At 42.1% G+C, this 20,334-nt stretch overlaps 1 protein-coding gene across 1 annotated transcript; it reads right to left on the reverse strand.

Moving 5' to 3' along the window:
- Positions 1-5,675: 5,675 nt before the first annotated feature.
- LMOD2 (leiomodin 2) lies at positions 5,676-13,703 on the reverse strand. Its single transcript, XM_045846949.1, has 3 exons — positions 13,277-13,703; positions 6,659-7,996; positions 5,676-6,139 (listed from the first exon to the last, which is right to left on the reverse strand). Exons 1-3 carry the CDS (start codon positions 13,547-13,549, stop codon positions 6,113-6,115), a joined length of 1,638 nt encoding a protein of 545 aa, XP_045702905.1. The 5' UTR covers positions 13,550-13,703; the 3' UTR covers positions 5,676-6,112.
- Positions 13,704-20,334: the final 6,631 nt, after the last annotated feature.

Consider the following 20,334-nt stretch of genomic DNA (forward strand, 5'->3'; position numbering starts at 1 on the left):
TGATCAGTGCGGATCTGCGAGGGCCGAGTGGAGCTGCTCTTCGGAAGAGGGGCTAGAGAGAACTGCCTTCCCTGTGCATAACTGTGAAAAGAATGTCAAATTCTCAAGAGTAATTTAGGGGGATAGCAATGAGACAGAACCATGAGAGAAGAAGGAGAAAGAAGTGATAAACTAGCAAGAAAACACAGACTATTCTGTGGGTTAAAATAGCCAGCAGGGAAAAATCTCTGAGGCTGAGTTAATTTCTAATAATAGTGATGTCTCATGTTTGACGGTGTTACTGTAGTGTAAACCCTACCTTCATTTCCCCAAAATTTCATGCAACGTCGAGCCTGTGGAACTCAAGAACGAGGGCTGATCACCACAGGTCAACTGCCCCCTTAGGTTCAATGTAATTTGGAACAGGGCTGCTAAGTCCTAGATTTGCAAGGTTCATGCTTTGAGCAGAGAGCCAGAGACAACCAGGAGCAGGTAGGTCTCCAGCCCCCACCCTCCATCCTAGGAATTCTCAGAAAGCTGTCAGAAGACTTCAAGCTCTTACTGAGATAGAGTGAGGTCTCTAATTGACTACACACACACACACACACACACACACACACATACGAGAGACATTTTTACTTGGTGTGAGAAAAAATATAACACATGAATTTATTTATGTATAAATGTATAAGTAACACATAAAAATTCTATTTTTCTATTGTCAAGTAAAAACAATTATATGTGCACTAAATATATATGTGGGTCTATATGTATATAATTTTTATTTTTCATGTCAAGCAAAAATGACATGCCAGGAAGATGTGCCTTTTTTGTCCTGAGGTTTGTGGACCCTCTGGCCCTTCACAGAATGGCACACCTTTCATGACACACGCTTTCAACGCTCTCTATACTCTTCACCCTGGTGAGCTCTCCAGCTCTGTCCCTCCGAGTGATTTCCATCTCCATTGCTCCCATGGGCTTGCTCTCACCAACATCCCCTGTTCAAGTCCCAGAACTTGCAAGGCATTTTATGCTGCTGACTGCTCCTTCCTCGGTGCAGCTCTGCTTTGCCACATGATTCTCCTCTGGTTTCTGTCTAGTGACACTCAGCCTCTGCTCTTCTCTACCCTCTCCGTGAGTGACCTCGACCAAAGCCCCATCTTTAAATGCCACTAATACCACACAGGTGGTGTGAATCATTGTGGTAATGATTTGTGCTTTAAATCATACCACAATAACTTGTGCTTTATTTCCAGCGCAAATCCCACCCCCCATGATTCTAGGCCCACACATTCAAATGGACAGGCACTTCCAAAACAATATATTTATGACTAAACTCACTAAACTTATCTTCTTCACCCCAAATCTGCTCCTACTGTATTTCCTATCCCATTTTGTGGCAACACTCTCCACCCAAATGGCTGAGCCAGGAACTAAGTGGCACCCTAGCTTCCTTACTTTTGTTACTTCTTGTCCCCTACATCTAACCAGCAACTGAATTCTGCTGAGTATGTTTCCTTAGTCTCTGCTCTGTCCGTTCTGATCTCTGCACACCTACGTAGCGTTAGCAGTTCAAGTCTGCATCACTGTGTTCTTAGATTCCTCCAACAGTCTCCTAACTGTTCTTCCTGTGCCAGCACGGGCCTCACTGAGTCCATCCTTTACATAAGGATGTCCTATCTTTGAAACCTAATTAAACATCAGGTCACTCCTCCTCTTGACATCCTTTGATGCTCTCCATGACTTTCATAATTGAATCCACATTCCTTAGTTGACTCATGTTGTTCAGAACAGGCTCCTGTGATTCTCAATCCATCCAGCCTTCTAACTCAGAAACCAAAAATTGTATGGACTTTTTGAAGTGCATCTTAGCAATACATGCCTTTGAGGTTCATATCAGTATATAATTTGGCTGAGAGGTTGCTAAACATGACAATTTGGTTGAAACCTCATTTCCAGTTTGGGTGTACCACAGTAATGCCACACAGCACTCGTCTAGCTACAAGCTATCCATCATTCAGTCACTCATTCCTTTGAAGGATTTTTGGGAAAAGTTAAAAATTAGAATAACTCAAAAGCATGAGTTGGAACAAATTAAATATACACATTGTGGAACTAATCGAAATAATCTAAATATCCAATAGTAACTGAAATTGCTTAAATAAGATATGGTGGGTTACACGTGGTATGTATGCTATCCTCCCCTTTTTGTAGAAAATAGTTACATGTGTGTTTAAATATTCCTTAGAAAAGATCTAAAAGAGTGTATGTGAAAGGGTTGTTAGTAGTTCTGTGTGGGTGGGGTTTTAGACATTCATTATCTTCTTTTGCTTATCTGTATACTCTGATTTTTCTTAATAATCATGTACTATTTTGTAAAAAGAAAAATCAGTACTTAATCCATCAAAATTATCAATATTAGAAAAGAAGATAAATATTAACTCTTTACAAAATAGATGTTTTTACAGAAATAACTTAATCCTATGATTTTTGACTATTTTCTATAACACCCTATTTCCTCAAACTGAAATGTCCTTCCTCAACCCCAACCCCATCTTTTGACTTTTATTAGCCTGGTATTTTCTCTGCTCTTTCAAAATCCAGTCACCCTTGATCTGTTCTCAGTCAAGGGTTTGCAGTACACTGGTGACAAGTTTGACTAGCTCACATGTAAAACTCATCTGACACTTATTTCAGAGCAGCCTGCAGACTAAGAAGAGTTTTTACATTTGTAAGTGGTAGGGAAAAAATCGAAGAATAAAATTAACAACACATGAGAAGTATATAAAATTAAAATTTTAGTCTATAAAGACATGCTCATTCATTCGTGTATTGTGTACAGCTGCTTTCGCCCCAGAGCGGAGTTGAATAGTTGAGACACAGGCCAAACGGCTCACAATGTCTAAATTATTTGCTCTCTAGCTCTTGGCAGAAAAATGAGGCCAACACTAGTTTTAGATGATGAGGCTTCCTCAGTGCCCACAAGGGACCCTATACCTGCCTCTCACTCAGTTCTTGCCACATGTCCTACAAAGGGTGATTTTCCTAGGATTCCCACTAGTTTCAGGTGCAGAACACTTTCTAATTCAGCTTGCTTGATCTCCTCACACTGAGCAGAGTGCCTCATACACAGGAGGCACTTGATAAATAAATGCATGAGTATGAAGTAATGGAGTAAGCTCCCCCCACTGGAATGTCAGGTACATGAGGCCAGCAGTCCTACCTTCTTTGTTGGCTGTGTATCCTTGGTATCCAAGAGTATCTGGGATAGGGTGAGTACTCAGAAAATATCTGAGGGAGTTAAGGGCATCAGTGTTGGTACTACATTTCTGAGGTTTATAATTCTTAGGTCAATTCTTAGTTGTTTTATATCATGTTATTTGATGATTGACATAAAACTCTACTTCTTAAACCTCAGAGAAACAAAGAAAAAGACTGTTCACTTTGTCATAAAAAGAAATAGTTAAAAGGTATTTTTAAAAATCAATTTTCCCCAGTCTTCATGGCACAGCAGCCTGTTGCTACCTCCTGCTTTCACTCACTCGTAGCAGCTACAGCTGGGCAGGTATTAAATCAAGATCCTGCTGACACTGAGTTATTAAATACCTGTGGCAGCAGGGCCCTTGGAGCCAGCAAGTCTCAGCATCCTGGCCCCATTTCAAATCAGGATGAGGTATTCTTCAAGAGATTAATGTGCAGATGTAAATCATAGCCTAAACACTTCATTTGGTCTTGGACATCATCTCTCCCAGTGAGCTGAAAGCTCTTTATAGAGGATGAACTAACTAGTTTTCATACTTGCTCATCGAGTTCACAGGAGCAATGAACTAAGAATCTCTGCCCTGTGCTGAATAACACCTTCCATGTTTACAGGACTGTCTCCTGGAATAACATTCTAGAAATGTTTTCCTGAATGACCAGTGTACTCACTTAGTATCTAATCATGTCATACTTGTCTTGCTATAGGCTTTGTAATATTCTGTTTTGTAGATGGAGTGTGAGGGTCCACATCTTTATTTCATTTTGTGATGTACCTAGTAAGAACATGCTGCTCTTTCCTGAGCCCCCAAAGTTCCAGCAAGGTGGCCTTTTAAAGAGCAAAGGAAACAATTTTGTCTCCTAATCACTCCTGGTGAGAAGGCCTGCCAGGCTCCCCAGCCTGGCAGCTCCTCTTTCCCCCTCACTTTGGGTGGGGTTGCTGCACACTCCCTTTCTGGGATTCACACATGGATTTACCAACCACCCAGTTTATGAGCAACCACTTGCTCCTCTACCTCATCGTGATGGAATTGGAAGCCATTCCCATTTAGAAGAGACTTGTCCTCATGTACACACAGGGGTCAGGGGAAAGAAAGGTCTGACTTGGTTCTATGTTCTAAATTCTCAAACACACACACACACATGCCACACATACATGCACATGCGCCTTTTAAAAACTTATGTTTTAGCTTTTATTTCTTTGAACAACAATAATGGGCATGATCGTGAACACTAATGAAAACCATGAAAATAGTGCAGTCACTACCAAAGGAAACTGAAATCCTCACCATTGTTCTAAGAACGGGGCACCTTCGAGAGGCTTGAGCAGAGAGGCGCAGAGGAGTGCAGGCTGTACAGTCAGAGACAGCTGGTTTCACAAGCAAACTTACCCTCTCTGAAACTGGGTTTTGTGAAGTGGGATTGCAGGTTTTAGTCTTGTGAAAAATTTAGTCTTTAGTCCTGAGACAACTTAGATAGTTCAGAAAATGTCAGTCCCTCTGCACACAGCATCAGGACACAACCCAGCTCACAGACCTCTGGGACCCTCAAGAAAAATGATCAGTTGTTCTTACTAAGAGAATGGCAGAACAAAAGAAACAGACTAAAAGGTACAGACTCAAGAACTATTTGAGAATGTTCTGGTAAAAATCGAAGGTAATTTTAAATGAAGTAGTCCAAAGCTTTGTATATGAAGCAAACAATGATTGAATGGGTGGCCCAGAGGGCTTACCAAGACCACTGTTCTACCCTGAAGAACACAAGGGAAACATTGCCAGTCGCGGTCACTACAAGGGACTTTAAAGGAGATGTATAGCTTTTATCAACTGGAGTGAAGCATTAGACTGAACAAAGGTGATCTCTGACAGGTCTGTCTCGTCTGAAGTCAGATCTTTCTTGGGTGACAGGGGGCTGGGGTGGAGTGATACTCCGAGACTGCACACACGTGTCCTTCTCCCTGGATGTGTGTTGTGGCTGTTGACATCACCGCTAGGAGTGTGGTGCACAAAGGGCTAAGACCCACTGCACTAGGGCTTGTCCCTGGAGAGCTCAAAGCAAGAATCTTGAGCACCAGCCACAAGGTAGCTCCGAATTCAGGGGGCCTGCCTTCCAGGCATGCCCCCAGCACTTATTTCCTGTTTAACGAAGAACTTTCTAACTGTGAATGTTTCTTCTTCCAGAAATAGTTGATTTTATTTATAGATGACCGCACTGACCTCTCAGCCTTATGGGAACGTGAGGGTGTCCACTGATATCCTGGGTCTAATATTGGTGCCTCCAGGACGCTCATGATCATTTCAGGGCCTTTCCTGAGTTTTTATCTCACTGCCAAGAAGACTTTAAAGAAAGTTTTTGTTTCCAGACCTTTAGAAAGAGCTCTGATCAAATATTCTTGGAAAACACAAAGAAAGGCAAATGCTAAGGACCCAAACCCTTTTTGGGTGAGAATGTAATATTTTTAATATTTAACAATGTTACATACACACCTGAAAATGTATCAACTAACAAAAAATATTAGTTTCTTTAAAAAACAAAAAACTTCAATCCAAATGTATTGGGATTACAAAAATAACAGCACATTTCATTAACTCATTACAGCTCAGAGTTATCAACATGCCCAAAGATATGAAGACTATCTTTAAATAAACTGCTTCCAGCCAATACAAATCTCATGACATAAAAAAAGAAGTTTATTTTCATATTTACAGAAGAAACATGCTGATTGTTTCTTAAAATTCTCTTTGGAATTAATCGGTGAGGTTATTTTTAAAGTCAGAGAACATTGCAAATTGAAGAAGGTATTTTAGAAACATCTCACAATGCGCTTTACTTAATACCAATGAGTAATTCTGCATCCTCTTCTAAAGACTGGTTTTTATCGCAGAGCATCCGGAAGTTCCACCTACAAAAACAGGGGATTTTCTTTCATTAACAACAATACAAATCATCAAGTGAAAAACAAGTGTCAGGTGTGTGTGTGTCTCTAGCAGTATTCTCTGAGAGGAACTCACAGATAGGTTGATTCTTGCAGCATAATATTCAAATTTTATGCTACAAGTTGGGCTTGGAACCACTTGCAACTCTGTGGTAAAATCTGTCACAAACAATGAATCTTTTTTGGAATGCGGATTATACTCCCTGATTTTTTAATTAAGGAAATCAGGATTTTGATGTGTCGGAGCGTCTTTAAATGGGACCAGCCCTTACAGGACCTAAGAACGGTGCACAGGCACATCTTCAATCGGAAATCTGCTCACTAGGGACCTGCTCCTGCTATCACAAACTTGGTAGGCTTGTTCTTCCACATTAAAACATTAAAATAGTAATACGTGTTTGGGGAGGCAGGCTAGGTACCATTGTGCAATGGGGGCTGACTCCTTTCTCCAGTCAGAGCCCCAGGGCCTGCCCGTGGGGAACTCACCCGCCTCAGCTGTCTCAGGCTGCTCCCCCGAATGGCTTCCATGAGGTTGTCGTGGGCCGAGCGCTGCGGGGTGGAAGGCCGGGAGCTGTCTTCCGTTTTCTTCTCTTGCACTGACCTCAGGGAATTTTTTATTTCCTTTAGGATATTGTTTGGCTGTTTCTTAACCTTTTTCCCTTTTTTCTTTTTCTGTCCATTTTGTAACGCCAGCTGGGCGCTCTCCTGCTGTTTGATGACCTCTGCGATGTTTCGGGTGATGAGCTTATTCTGTGGAAGTGGAGGAGGTGGAGGTGGTGGGGGTGGCAGCCTTTGAGCAGGGGGCGGGGGCGGAGGCGGAGGAGGAGGGGGAGGAGAGGCGGGGCGGCTCCTTGCACTTTTGACTTTCTTGGGGACTTTGGGGGATGACCAGGGAGACTGCCTGGGAGATGCATAAGGTGAGGAGCCAGGCGTTCCTCTTTGCCACACTGTGGTCCTAAGATTGGATCCTCCATCGTACCCCTCTTGCTGCTTTTGCTCCTGCATCCGCTTCTGCCTCTGTTTATCCATATTTCGTGTCAAGAGGCTCGTCATGCTCATTCTGGGTCCCGGGAGCTCGAAGTGGTAGCCCAGCCTCAGCAGCGTGGTGTTCTCCTTCAGCAGCTTGACGATCTCCATCTCCACCTGGCTGCCCATGATGTGCCTCTGGTTGTGGAAGCGCAGCTCCGTGAGCACCGTGTTGTGCTGCAGAGCTCGCATGATGGCCAGGATGCCCTTGCCCGTGACGAAGTTGGACTCGATGTTGACATTCGTGATATGCTCGTTGACTTTGAGCATTTCGGCGATGGCCAGGGCTGCGCTGTCGTCGGCGTGTGTGTTGGCCAGGCTGAAGGTCTTCACCACCGTGTTGTCCTTGAGGGCCTCGGCGAAGCGTGCGAGGGTCTGCGATGTGATGTTCTCGATGTTGTTCAAGTTGACTTCTGTGGTGTCAGGGTCGTTGTTCTTAATCTTCTCTAAGGCGTCCTCAATCACCGTAGGGTTCCCAGAACGGTGAATGGCAGCCGGCGACTCTGTGTTCCTTCCACTGTGGCCATTGGTCAAGTTTATGTTTTCTATTTGACTTGTAAATGTCTTTGGCCTGGAGTTGTCGGAGTTGACACTATCACAATTTACATTTCCATTAATTTCTTTCTCGTCTTCGATTGCGCTTTCCTCTTCGTGGCTGTCCTCTTCCTCTTCCTCCTCTTCCTCCTCCTCTTCCTCCTCCTCCTGCTCCTCTTCAGTGTACACGTCCTCGGAAACCTCACTGTTACTTTCAGTAAAGATGAGCTCTTCCTCACTCTCCTCTTTGTCTTCTTCTGCAACCTAAAGACCATGGCATTATCATTAACTTTGTCATTCCTAAACACGTTTTTAAAATTTACAAAAGTAACACGGCTTCACAATATATGCATATATCACATCATTATATTGTACACGTAAAAGTAATATGTTGTTATATATCAATTATATCTCAATAAATAAAAAAGTAACACATTGCAAGTAATACAAAAATATATAATGAGAAAAGTTAATCTCCTTGGTGACCAAGGTAAACATTCCATTGCATACCTTTCAACAGCTTTTTCTACAGACATTTCTTTTGTTTCTGCAGAATAAATATTCAGAATTCAATTTATTGAATTAGAATTTACTATCGTTTTGCCACTTTGAACAAATAATTTGGAACCTATTTGGGAAACCCTTGATACATTTTTTATTCTTTTAATGAGCTACTCTGAATTGCTTGACTCCCAGTCTGCTCACAAACCATCATTCAAACCCCACTTCTGGATTCACCCCTCACCCCTCTGTCTTTGCTTATTTCTCCATCTCAAACAAATGGCAACAAAAACACACAAGAGGTTAATGGGTTCCCTTTCTTCTTCCTTTTTTTTTAAGTTTTATTTACTTACTTTTAGAGGGAGAGGGAGGGAGGGATAAAGAGAGGGAGAAAAACATCAATGTGTGAGAGACATCGATCGGTTGCCTGTCATGTGCCCCCAACCAGGGACCTGGCCCACAACCCAGGTGTGTGCACTGACCGGGAATTGAACCTGCAACCCTTTGGCTCACAGGCCACTGCTCAGTCCCCTGAGTCTTACCAGCCAGGGAGTTTCCCTTTCTTAATGTTCACAACTTTCCCCCAAATGTCTCTTACAGCAGATGTGACAGGAGCCAGGTGGTCTCTGCCCCGCCTGTGTCAGTGTAGATAGAGGCAGGGGTGTCATTTGCTTCTCCAACTTCTGTCTGCCTCTAAGGCAGAGCCTGGCACACGTTCTGGGAGACCCCACACCAGCTGTGAACTGCTGCTGTCCATATCCTGACCTGGGACAGGACACCCAGTAGGCAGGGCCGCCATCAGGGCAGCAAGAGAAAAACATTTAGGTAGCCCTTAGCAAATCAACTTGAAATCTCACACTAGCTCAGGGTTAACTGAGCTGGACTACAGAAGACAGGAGGTGGGAAAGGTAATCACCCTTGGCTCTCGCTCACCTCTACCCGTAATGAGGAGCAGCAGAAAGCAGTAGAAAATCTTGAAGCAAGCCTTTGCCTCAGCCTGATGGTCTTAAATTATTTACCCTGTATCAATTATGAAAGACTTTCAGGCAAACACAACTTCATTCTATCTTTGCCTTTCTTGTTTATAAGACTCTGCACTAAGAAGTCCAACGGACCCTTTCTTTGTTTTTCTTGCTACCTTTTCTGATGAAAAAAAAGAAGAAATTGGAAATTGCTGACCAAACTAAATTTTCCCATGTCCCTCCCCTGTCCCCCAAGCCTTGTTTCTTCCCTCTACATTGGCAACTTTTTTTTTACCCCAAGGACTCCTGCTGCCCGAGGCATGTGGAATGAGCTTTGGATAACACCGTGCTTGTCTCCAGGTTTGTTTGCCCAGTTGCTATCACAAAATAGTCTCCAGTTATCCACTTGTTTGGAGTGGCAGGCACCAAGTGATGGCCTGGGGAAGGGGTCAGACACTCCTGGGATGGCTTCTCCAGTCTTAATTTACTCCCTTCTTCAAGATCAGGAGAAGATAAACACACACACACACACACGTGTGTGTGTGTGTGTGTGTGTGTGTGTGTGTGTGTGTATTTAGCTGTTTCCATATTTGCAAGAAGGCCTGTCTCCAAATTCAAGGTATATTTAGCCCTTGGTGCCACCCTTAAATTTTATCCACTTTGGTTTTTATTGATTTTCGAGAGAGAGAGGTAGGGGGAAAGAGAAAGAAAGAGGGAGAGAGAGAACAAGGACATGACAGAGAAACAGCAGTTGGTTGCCTCCCTTACACACACCCAACCAGCGGTAGATCCCACAAGCTAGGTATGTGCCCAACTGGGGATTGAACCCGCAACCTTTTGTCATATGGAACGATGCCCCAACCAGCTGAGCCACCCAGCTAGAGCTATCCACATATGTTTTTAAAGAACTTTAGGCTTTATCTGCAAGAGATGTTTTCCCAAAAACACATACTTTATTCTAGAAAGCCTTCCTTGACACCCCCTGAAATCATACTTGCGATTCATTCCCACAGAATTACACTTTCCTCAAATAGTGCCTATTGTAATGAGTTTACTGTTTTCCCAAAAGTCTGTTAGGGTAAAGACAGTGCTCAGCATGCAGCAGGGAGAAATAAATATTTGTTTCCTGAATAGATGTAAAATAATATTGGCTAATGGCCTCCGAGTCAGGACTGGGCCTAGGAGAGAAATACTGATGGGTCAGGGTAGGGGTTGGGTGACCACTGTCCCAGTTTGCCTGGGATTGAAAACTATTCCAGGAAGCAGGATTTTTAGTTTTAAAATCTAGATCGTCCCTGACAACCTGTGATGGTTGGTCACCCTCAATGGGGGGACATCTGGAAGAAGAACACCAAATGGGAGAAAGGTGTCTAGAGAGGGGAGGTAGAAGGATGCAACAAAAACAATCTCTGCCTACTTTCTAAATTATTCCCAGTCTCCTATGTGCCACTGCTTTGGAGTTACCCCTGACCCCGCTGAGAATGGGGATGGGAAGGTGGGAGTTACCCCTGACCCTGGTGAGGCAGGGACATAATGCGATACTTAGAGGATTAATAACACAACAGGAGAGGTGGCGGCCAAGGCTTTCTCTCAGTCACTTCCCTGACATCATTACACAAACAAGGAGGCAAAAGGCTTGGTTCCGGGCTCTAGTTCTGGGTCTACCCATAAAGAGCTAATGGACTTTAGACAAGCCACCTCTGCGGGAGGTGGAAGGGTCTCAGAGAAACTCCAGAGTTGGTGAGTGGATCTCAAACTGCAAAGTGGTCATAATCACATGCAGGGCTGTGAGACCATGGGATTCGGGGCCCACTCCCTGGGTCCCTTATGTAGCAGGGCTGAGGGAGCATAGAATAAGCAGTTCTGAGAAGTTCCCAGACAATGCTGCTGGTCAGGCACCCACATTTTGAGAACTGTGGTCTGTGTGCCAGCAGAGCTTGGTTTGAATTTCAGGTTACTTTTGAATTGATCTCAAATGTATTTCTTAACCTCTCTTAGCCCAAGTTCTCATGCGCAGAAGACTAGAATTCAATGATATAAGGTGGGTAAACTCACTGGCACCAATGCCTGACACCCAGCAGATACTCAAGCCAGGAAAGCTAGAGCTGTGGTTGCCAGGATCCCCTGGAGTTACTTAGTGTAGCAAAACATTATGTGAACCCAGTGGGCAGAGGCTGTCATTCAACAGGAGTTGAACATGATTTTCATCAGCTTTTCCAGAGCCAGTAGCCTAGTAACAAAGACCCCCTCTCCTTCTCACTGCACTGTGCTGCTCCTTGCTTGCTTACACTGCCGCTGCTGTCCCCAGCCACCCACCCACCCACCAGCTGCTTTGAGCTGTTTCCTGTGGTGGGAGTAGATTTACACCCTCCACCAGCAAGCTCCTGCTCAGCACTCCTTGTGGCTGCGGAGACAGCTGGCCAGTGGGAGAAATGGCAGTGGGAGAAAAATTAGCTGAGAAAGGAATCAAAGCTCGTCAGCACGGCAGCCTCTCTAATTGAGTTGATAAGCCATCGGCAGGGACCAGCCAGGCCTTTGGCAGGATCGGGTGGGTTCCCTTAACAGCGACAACAGGCTTTGCCCTTACTTCCCACAAATCTGAAGACATGACATTAAAGTGCTTTTGTTTGGTTATTGCTATGATGGCTGTCTGTCCTCAATCTTCTGAGTCAATTTTAATCTTTTTATTAAGGAAATTATTGAATAACTGTAGTAAAAATGTCTTACTTTATGTATTTTGACACGCATTCTCACTAAGGGGGGGGCCTCTAAAAGTCATGGCTGTGGGGGAACTGACCTTAATGCTGGCCTGTCGTGTGTGTCCTTCCTGATCACCTCCCCTCCAGCCCTCCCATGCAGGCGGCCACTGTGGCCTTGGCAGACCCTGGCCTGATCCCAGTGACCCTTCCTGGGTGATTGACATGGACAAAGCTCGTACATGTCTTGCTGCAAATGTGGCCCACACACCCTATCATCAAGATCATCTAACAGAGCCTAGATTAGTACCATAGAAGCCTCACTGTTGGCTGCAGGCCATTTTGGTTTTAGATGATTCCCGTGGAGTACAGAGGTTTTAATCTGTTGCTCCTGCTCTCTGTTCTTCAAGAAATTCAGAAATTGGTTATTTAACATTCTTATTGCCATTGCTATTTTCCCAGAGCATTGTCTTTGAACTCCTTCTGTTAATGATTCATTTAGCAAATTAAAAATTACTGTTTACTAGGCAGAGAATAAAAGCTTCACAGGCCTATGCTCTAATGTAAGTATTACATTTCCGGGCCTCAGAATCAATACTGCAAAGGAGAGATAAATCGTAGAGACCACCTACTCAGGGGTGCTTTGCCTGGGCCCTCGGGCAGGCTCTGGATGTGTGTCACCATTTCACAATTCCATGTAAAACCTGTGTGTGTGTGCACACTTGCATTTTCTTAAGGAGAGGGCCCATAACTTACCAAAATCTCAAATTGACACACACACGAAAATCACTGGCTCCCCCTCCTGTGATGGACAGATGGGAAAAAAAATACCCTGCAGAAGTGACTATCTTTTCAAGGTCTAACGACTCATGGACAGAGGAGGGACTAGAAATAATGTCCCCTGGTCCTCAGTCCCATGTACTTTCCTAGCACTCCACACTTCTTGGTGTTGGGAAGAAAGAAGTCTTTTCACTGTAGCCACTATCACAGTCAAAGCACCCAGAGCACCCACCTTCTTCTTTATAAAAGAAAATAAATTTACTTGTATATATATTCTCAGAAACAAATACTATGCCACATCCCCAATTTATAATTCAAATTAAACTTACATTTGGCAAAATGCCCAAACCTATGCCTTGCTCGTGAATTATTTTCCCCTTGAAGATTCTACCTTTAGCAGTTACAGAACCCCCACCAATCATTTTGCATATTATGATCCACTGGGTGGCCATAGATGTTACAGGGCTATTTCCACCTGAGACATTTTTCAGTAGCAGGTTATAAGAAAAGTGCTGAGGACTGCAAAGTTAGAGAAAATACCTTCCTAGGTTTGGGGTAGGGTGATGGGGGCTGGGAGCAGCCAAGGAAAATTCCCGAAAGCCTACCTTTCCACACTCCCCCAGCCTCTCCTTCTCCAGGAGTTTTTGGGACTCCTTCTCCCAATAGGCCATCAGTGCCTCTCTGCTGAATGTCCCTGTGGGGGTTTTCTCGGTCAGACTCTTTTGTCTTAGCCCCACGGGAAGGTTGCGATCAGGTTCAATGTCTTCCAACTCCCTCTCTAGCTCCTTCAGCTCCTCAGCTGATAGGGAAGCAAGGAGTTCGTCCTCATCGATGGATTCATATTTGCTAAGTCCTCTCCTGTAGCCGAAGGTAGACATGGTCCCTGCTTTGTCAGACCCAAAAGGAGCTTGAAGAACCAGGCATTCACGGCAGCCAGAAGCAGGCAGGGAGGCGAGGCGGCAGACTGGTCGGCAACTGGTGCTCGGAGTGGCTGCGATAGCCTTTTAAGAGTGGTGATACAGGGCTGTGACAATGCAGAGAGAGGTGAAAGCATGGGCTGTTTTAAGCATCAGACGTCAGCTAGACATTTGAACACAAAGAATGTCACATCAGTGGTGGATGGAGGTCTCAGAACCAGTGGGGATTATTCACACACTGGCCAGGGACAGATTTAGCTGAGCCTGATAGCTCATGAGGACAGGCAGAAAGAGATAGAGATAACACAGTTTTTACTTTATATTCAAACAACGGGGGGAGGGTACAATTTATTTTGAAAATGACTTGCCCCCACCACTGGGGACATGAGATTTATTATAATCTTAGAGATTGAGAAATGACTACGCATCATCAGTCTTTGAGTAGTTATTCAATATGTTCTCCTAAAAACGTATTGTGGGTGGCATTCATGGGAATAGATAGGTATAATAATAGAGCCCTTTAGATGTTTTGTTTTGTTTTTTTGTATTTTGCAGTTTACAAAGCACTTGAACATAATTTTCCTAATCATAGCAAGTCCTGTGAGATGCCTCACATCTCACAGGACTTTACAGGACTTGTTTGCCTTTACGGGTTTTGGCAAACGAGGCTCCGAGAGATTAAGTGAAAAATTTGCCGTCGAGACGGCCAGGACTGCAGAGGCAGCGTTCCCCCGGCACAAGATGGCTTCCTTCTCCTCGCCCAGGGCTGTTAGAAAACAATGAGATTTGCAAAGAAAACTCCAAAAGGACAAACAATAATACTGGGTATGATTTATTAAGAATCGACACTGTGCCAGACTAGTGTTAAGCATTTTATATACTTTATCTCATTTAATCCTACAGTTCTGCAAGGTATGTGTTATTACCCATGTTTTACTAATATGGACTCATAAAGTCAAGCAACTGACCACAGAGCTAAGATGTGGTGAGGCTGGACTTTGAACTCACATTTGTATCTGAGCTGAAAGTTGAAGAGAAGTTAATTCAAAGTCATAGATTTGCTCATATTCTTATGAATATGATGAAATATATAGTCTATAAAACTGTAAAGGCGTCATTTTAGCACATAGATAAAAATCTGTTAAAATGTACATGTGTTCAAATAGACATTTATCAATACATGTATGATATATGATATTTTGTTTATAGGTTCAGCAGCTGGTGAATGAATAAAAATACTTGGGTTGTTTCCAGGTTTGGATTATTATAAATAATGCTCTATGAACATTTTCATGCAAATATTTATGTGGCCATGTGTTTTCATTTCTCCTGGGTAGATAGGTATGCAGTAGTGGAATTGCTAGTTATGTGGTGAATTTACATTTACCTTTTCCAGAAACTGACAAACTATTTTCCAAAATGACTGCCCCAATTTACATTCCCATCAGCAATGAAGAGAGTTCTAGTTTCTTCACATCCTAATTTGCTGTTGCTTTTGTTTCCTGATTATAGCCATTTTTGTGGGTATGAAATGATATCTCATTGTAGTCTTAATTTTCATTCTTCTAGTAATTAATGATGTTGAGCATTGTTTCACATGTTTATTGGCTATCTTATATCTACTTTGGTAAAATAGTTATTCAAATCTTATGATCATTTTAAAAATAGTTTGCCTCTAATTGGGACACATATTTTTTATATATCCTGGACTGTGTGAGGTATATGATTTGCAGATATTTTCTCCCATTCTGTGGCTTGTCTATTGGTGTCTTTTGAAGAGCAGATGTTTTTATTTATGATGAAATCCAATTTATTGATTTTTTCCTCCTGCTGCTTGAGTTCCTATAAGAAATCCTTTCCTAACTTAGGGTCAGAGAGAACTACACCTATGATTTTCTAAGAGTTTTAGAGTTTTAGGTTTTTATAGTTAGGTTTGTTACCCATTTTGACTTAATATTTGTGTATGTGTAAGGTAAAAGTCTAAGTTCATCTTTTTGCATGCAAATATCTATTGTCTTAGCACTTTTTAAAAAAGACTGTGCTTCTCCCTATTAATTTGCATTGGTGCCTTTGCAGAAAACCAATTGTCCATCAATGTAAGGGTTTCTTTCTGGACTTTCAAATCCGTTCTATAGATCTGTGCCTATTTTCTTAAGTCAGTCCCACATGGTTTTAATCACTATAGCTCTGTAATACATATTGAAATTGTAAGGATAAGTCCTCCAACATTTTTCTTTTGCAAAAATGGTTTGGCTAACTATTACTATCTTAATTTATTATGGTATACTGCCTCCAAAAATAACTATGACTCTTTTCAATGCTACTAATGAGAGACATGATTATGAAATTAGAAGTGATGAGTTCATTTGATATTTTTATGGCCTGTGAATGAATATACTTTTATGTAGCCTCAGTGGTAACAACATGTTTTTTATGTGAAAATGGTTTGATTTTTGGAAATGACATCCAATCAGTATAGCCATGTCTGGTGAATAAGACAAGTTATTCAGCTGTATAATGACATTCTAGGTAAAACAATGAATGATAATTACAACTATATGAAAACCTATGTGTTTTTTGAAAAAAAGGACAAGAAGAAAATACATAAAAATGATAGCACAAGTTTACTTCTTCAACAGTTAAGCATTGGCTCATATGATATGTGCAGATTTAGGGGTATGTAATTATGTATAAAAATAGTGGAACTGTGTTTTACTCTTTCTTGTTTTTAATTTTTCTGTAACATTTTAATATTAGTTTTATTCAACAATTTATTAAACATTACACTACATGTCAGATTCTATTTAAAGTGCTGGGGTTAAAGCAGTGAAGAAAACCAAGAAAGTCCCCCCTTCATGGAGTTTATATTCTATCAATAGTTGAGGGAGACAGACAATATGAGTATATAAATGACCAAGTAAGTACAGACTGTATCAGGCAGAAGCTCTATGGAGGGAAAGAGAGTGAGGTAAGAGGGAAGAAAGGAGAATGTGGGAATACTATTTCATGCAGGGATGATCACTGTAATAAGGTGACATTTGAGCATATACCTAGAAAAGTAAGGGCTTGGTGTGTGCAGATCATACTACCACACATTTAATGTGATTATAAAATAATTATTCAGATATTCTTGGAATCACAGATTATCAGATTTCAAAGCCCCTTTGAAATACACGGATCCTCTCTATTGTTTCTGTTAAGTGGTCACCTAGTTTGCCTAAACACTTTCAGGGAAAATTTTACATCACCAAAAATTCATTCCATTGTTGGATGGCTCCAATCATTACAAAATTCTTATTTCTATTGTATTGAAGTTGATCTCTTAAAAAACCAGCCCATATATTTTAGTTTTCTCATTGAAGCAACGCAGAATAACTATAGTCTCATGTGAGTTTCTTCTTACAGATCTTAGGTGGTCCCTGAATGACGGTGAAAATGACTCCAGAAGAGGAAATGTCAAAGTGTTTGTCTGTGGCAGTATATTGAAAAAAAAGTGGCCTCTCAAAGACACTACCTTAAAATTAGTCATTTAGAGATCATAGTATATACGTTACAAAACACTCTGATTATAATGATCACAGTGGATGTGTGATCTTAGTTTACTGGAGCTCCCTATAAGTATTCTCTACAAGGTTTAAGTTGATTGAATATAATTCTGCTGAGTGACCAGACACCACCACCTGACCCAGGCTAGACTAAGTATGATGAATAACTTAGAATTCTGTGCAACCTTGTCTACAGTGAAGGGAAAAAATCAAATCATATTCCCAGCATCAGCATTTTCTGTTTTGCGATTTTTATTTGAGCACATTCCATTTTTTAGTAGAATTGCTTTTAGATCCTTTTCAAGGTAAGCATCTGTTGTTAAAAAAAACTGTATTGTAGGGAGAATCATTTTAATGTTCCCTGATTGACAATCAAATACATACCACTTCCCAGTATACTGGCAAATGCCCTTTTTAGTGAAAACACAGTTTCCTCTTTCAATCTTTATTTTCTTTGGTTTCCTCCCAAAAATGCTATTATTTGTTTATTCAGCACACATTTGCCAAGTACTGCTGTGTGGACAGGTATGTGCTGGAAGCTAGGATTACATGCAGAAAAATAGAAATTGATCTGGCCCCTGCCCCCAGGAGTTCATACTCTGGGGATAAAGACAGACAGCTGACAGCAACAGAGTGCAGTGCCGGCCCCACCAAGGTGCCAGCAGGAGGAGAGAGGTGGACTGCAGATGCAGAAGCAGGGTGGCCAAGTGGGAGGAGTCGCAGAAGGCACAGAAGTTGATAAAGAGTTTTCTAGGCAGAGAGAGGCCTCTGGGCAAACCACAGGAGTATGAAAACCAAAACCAAAACCAGGTATTTGGTGTAGGGGTTGGGAATAGGTGGAGACAGGCAGACTAGTACAGCTGGTTTTTATACTATATCAAATAGAATGCTTTGGTATCTTGACCCCTGCTCCCCCTGTCTTCTCTCTCTCACTCTCTCTATCTCTCTCTGAACAGCCACAAGTATTATGTCTGGCACATAGTAGATGCATATAGATGTTGAATATTTTTAAATATATTTTATTGATTATGCTATTACAGTTGTCCCATTTTTTTCTCCCTTTTATTCCTTTCCACCCTGTACCTCCCTACCCACCGTCATTTCCCCACCTTAGTTCATGGCCATGGGTCATACATATAAGTTCTTTGGCTTATCCAATTTCCCACACTATTCTTAACCTCACCCTGTCTATTTTGTACCTACCATTTATGCTTCTTATTCCCTTTACCTTTTCCCTCATTCTCTCCCTCCCCCTCCCCACTGATAACCCTTCATGTGATTTCTATTTCTGTGAATCTGTTCCTGTTCTAATTGTTTGCTTAGTTTGTTTTTGTTTTTGTTCCTTTGGGTTCGGTTGTTGATAGTTGTGAGTTTGTTGTCATTTTACTGTTCATATTATTGATTTTCATTTTTTTAGATAAGTCCCTTTAACATTTCATATAATAATGGCTTGGTGATGATGAACTCCTTTAACTTGACCTTATCTGGGAAGCACTTTATCTGCCCTTTCATTCTAAATGATAGCTTTGCTGGATAGAGCAATTTTGGATGTAGGTCCTTGCCTTTCATGACTTGGAATACTTCTTTCCAGCCCCTTCTTGCCTATAAAGTTTCTTTTGAGAATCAGCTGATAGTCTTATGGGAACTCCTTTCTAAATAACTGTCTCCTTTTCTCTTGTGGCTTTTAAGATTCCCTCCTTCTCTTTTATCTTGAGTAATGTAATTATCATGTGCCTTGATGTGTGCTTCCTTGGGTCCAACTTTTTTGGGATACTCTGAGCTTCTGGGATTTCCTGGAAGTCTATTTCCTTTGCCAGATTAGGGAAAGTTTCCTTGATTATTTGTTCAAAAAAGTTTTCAATTTCTTGCCCTTCCTCTTCTCCTTCTGGCACCCCTATGATTCAGATGTTGGAATGTTTAAAGGTATACCAGAGGTTCCTAAGCCTCTCCTCATTTTTTTGAATTCTTGTTTTCATTCTGTTCTAGTTGAATGTTTATTTATGTCTTCCTTCTGCTCTAAACTGTTGATTTGAGTCCCAGTTTCCTTCCCATCACCGTTGGCTCCCTGTACACTTTCCTTTATTTCACTTTTCATATTCTTCACTTTTTCCTCTATTTTGTGAACAACTCAACCATTTCTGTGAGCATCCTGATTACCAGTATTTTGAACTCTGCATCTGATAGGTTGGCTATCAACCTCTTCGTTGCTTAGTCGTATTTTTTCTGGAGCTTTGATCTGTTCTTTCATTGGGGCCACTTTTTTGTTTGTTTGTTTTGGCATGCCTGTTACATAGTAAGAGGTGGAGGCTTAGGTGTTCACCAGGGTGGGGCAACTCACATGGCTGCATTGTGGCACTGTGTGGTGGGAAGGGGTCTGGGAGGCAACAATGCTGCTTGCTCAGCTCTCAGCCAGCTTTCAGTCACTTCCTCTGCTACCCACAAGCAAATTGGGCCCTTCTGGTGCTGATTCCTGGGTGGGTGGGTTTGTGTACATTCTAGGGCTCTGTGGGTCTCTCCAACAAATTCTCCTGTGAACCTAGAAATTTCTCCTGCTGCCTCAACCCCCACAGGTTTTTTCAGTCAGAGGTTCTGAGTCTTTATTTCACCACACTAGAATCCTGGGTTTTGCGGTCTGTCTTGCTCCCTAGTTGTTCCTTCCAGTTTTTTTGCATGCAAATGTGGGACCAGCTGGTCCACCAGCCACCCCCTTGCCTGCCCTGGTCCTCCGGCCACCTTGCTGCAAGTCCTCTCCACCTGGCTGCCTATCTCCGCCCCTCCTACCAGTCTGGATAAATCTTTCTTTTTTAACTTCTTGGTTGTCAGACTTCCATATAGTTCCATTTTCTGGAAATTGTGGTTACTTTTTTTTAATTTTTTGTTCTTCTTTTGGTTGTGCAAGGAGGCAAAGTGTATCTACCTATACCACCATCTTGGCTAGAATTCTACTTGTTGAGTATTTCTTATTTCAAGGGCTGTGTCAAGGAGTTTTGGACTTTATTGTTATCTACTGTTAAGTGGAAATTTCTAACATTATCCCAGAGGTACCATTCACAGCCATAGTTTTCCTTCTTTAATGTTTGCAACTGTTAGTCCGGGCAAGAGTCAGAATAATAATGGAGACTTAATAAGAATAAAACTCATCAGTACCTCCCCAAATCAGCAGTACCGTCCTGCCAGCAGATCTGGTATTTCAGTAAATAG

This window comes from Phyllostomus hastatus, unplaced genomic scaffold (genome assembly GCF_019186645.2).
Source record: "Phyllostomus hastatus isolate PE091 unplaced genomic scaffold, TTU_PhHast_1.1 phas_contig_118, whole genome shotgun sequence".
NCBI lineage: Eukaryota > Metazoa > Chordata > Mammalia > Chiroptera > Phyllostomidae > Phyllostomus > Phyllostomus hastatus.

Excerpts from the sequence above, each read along its gene's own strand:
- LMOD2 (XM_045846949.1), bottom strand. The coding sequence starts at position 13,549 with ATGTCTACCTTCGGCTACAGGAGAGGACTTAGCAAATATGAATCCATC. Across the intron at positions 7,997-13,276 it reads GGCTGGGGGAGTGTGGAAAG|GTTGCAGAAGAAGACAAAGA; the intron begins GTAGGCTTTCGG and ends CATGGTCTTTAG. Across the intron at positions 6,140-6,658 it reads GCCTGAGACAGCTGAGGCGG|GTGGAACTTCCGGATGCTCT; the intron begins GTGAGTTCCCCA and ends CTGTTTTTGTAG.